This window comes from Sinocyclocheilus rhinocerous, unplaced genomic scaffold (assembly GCF_001515625.1).
Source record: "Sinocyclocheilus rhinocerous isolate Xijiao unplaced genomic scaffold, SAMN03320098_v1.1 scaffold584, whole genome shotgun sequence".
NCBI classification, from domain to species: Eukaryota; Metazoa; Chordata; class Actinopteri; order Cypriniformes; family Cyprinidae; genus Sinocyclocheilus; species Sinocyclocheilus rhinocerous.
Window position 1 is genome coordinate 3,676,500 of NW_015630348.1, and position 1,891 is coordinate 3,678,390.

The following is a 1,891-nucleotide window of genomic DNA, read 5'->3' on the forward strand; positions in this document are numbered from 1 at the left end:
ATATACCGTATTGTCCCGAATATAAGATGATATTTTTTTCTTGGAAATACATCTGAAAAAACGCGGTTGTCTTATATTCAGGGTCTAGACTTTGACATGTCAATAATACACCCACAACACTAGGTGGCGCCAAATACGCATAAAACAAGTGTGCCATTAAATACGTAATGTAATGCGTGTTGTAAAGATCGCGAGTAAAAACAAAAGAAGCAGAAAACCTTACAGCTGCATGAGTCGTGACTGTCACGTTAGCCTGATGGGACCAAACTCTCTGTGATTTTAAAAGGTAAGACAGTACCCAGATTTGAAGACTACAGTAAGGTTTAACTTCTACTGTTAAAATAAGATTTTGGTAGGCTACTATTAGATGGATAGCCTAAATGTCCTAATTCAGATGGGCTACCTGTTTTTTTTTTTAATGGTATTTCAAAAAGTGTATATTTTTTAAATGTGATTGTTAGTACATTTTACCAGTTTTTACCATACTTTCAAAACAAAAATTAAAATAGGAAAAATATGCAATATGAAAATAATTGAAGACAATGTGTTTTACTGAGAAAAAACAAGATTTGGTTTTTAAAAAGCCTTTTTCCAAAAGGTACATCTGGAAAAAGGGGGGTCGTCTTATAATCAGGGTCGTCTTATATCCGGGCCAATATGGTATATATATATATATATATAAACTGGACACGATGAGTACCTGGAAGAACGCAATTCCAAAAGAAATTCCAGCAATAATTCCAAGATTGGCCTCCAATGTTGTAGTCATCATGGAGAAACAGCCCTACAAGAGAAGGATTTTTTTTGTTCCAGAATTCAGAATAACTCTTATGATTTTGTTGATGTAGTAGTGTTTAGATACAGCAGAGATCTTACCCGTTGATATACCACTGATGCAGCCGTGTCAAGATCTTTAAGTTCTGCAGAACTGCAGTTTACACCAGCAGTCATGTTGCAGCAGCTTTTGGGGATGCCCTCATTTTTGAAGTAATCCGTGTTTGCCCAGCTGGTGTAGTTCTTCTCTCCACAGCATTGCAGCTACAAATGACAAAATCAATAAATTACATTCCTCAAAATAACATTTAAGCAGATAAGTGAAGTTTGATGTAATCCCTATGTTTTGTACTGCTCCCAATAAAACAAATACGTGCTTACTGTTCTCTGGATTCTGTCCAGATCTTCATTGCCCTTACCACTGTAGACTGATTCAGCTTTATTATAGACACCTTGAAGCACTGATTTAATCTTAAAAAAAAAAGTGAAAACATTATTTGGCTGTAGACATCAGATGGTATTTGAAATACTGTACGTAAACGTAAAAAAAAAAAAAAAAAATTACCTCGTGTCTGAAAATAAAGCCGGATATACCTGCCACTAGTTCAGCCAAGAACACAAAGAACACAAACATAGCATACTACAAGGGAGGGGGAAAAGAGAAAATGCTTAAAAACAAATCAACAAAAAATTTTCAAAACATAATGAAATTTCAAGAAAAATGGTACAAAATAAGACCTGAAAATCTTAAAATATTTAAAACATTCAGAAATGATCATCAACCTTGTAAGGTAAAAATAAATATTATATGAGCCGGTTTACTTTCTATTTATGTTTTATGAGACTATTTTTTCCAACTGTTAAAAAAGTTACACTGACAAATCTATAAAAATTAAAATATACAGTGTACACAAAACTATTAAATTAAGGAGTCATGCAGCAATAAGACTCCAAATGTTGGGCTGTAGATATTAAGCTTTCATATCATAGAGCAGGGGTGCCCAAACTCGGTCCTGGAGGGCCGGTGTCCTGTAGAGTTTAGCTCCAACCCCAATTAAACACACCTGAACCAGCTAATCAAGCTCTTACTAGGCATACTAGAAACTTGAAGGCAGGT

At 34.6% G+C, this 1,891-nt stretch overlaps 1 protein-coding gene across 1 annotated transcript in view; it reads right to left on the bottom strand.

Annotated features, from left to right (window-relative positions):
* LOC107740175 (tetraspanin-7-like) overlaps positions 1-1,891 on the bottom strand; it is a 14,545-nt gene that overhangs the window by 1,271 nt on the left and 11,383 nt on the right. The window contains exon 6 of the mRNA XM_016552522.1: positions 685-784. Within this exon, the coding sequence (XP_016408008.1) occupies positions 685-784 (100 nt within the window). The remainder of the gene's footprint in view (positions 1-684; positions 785-1,891) is intronic.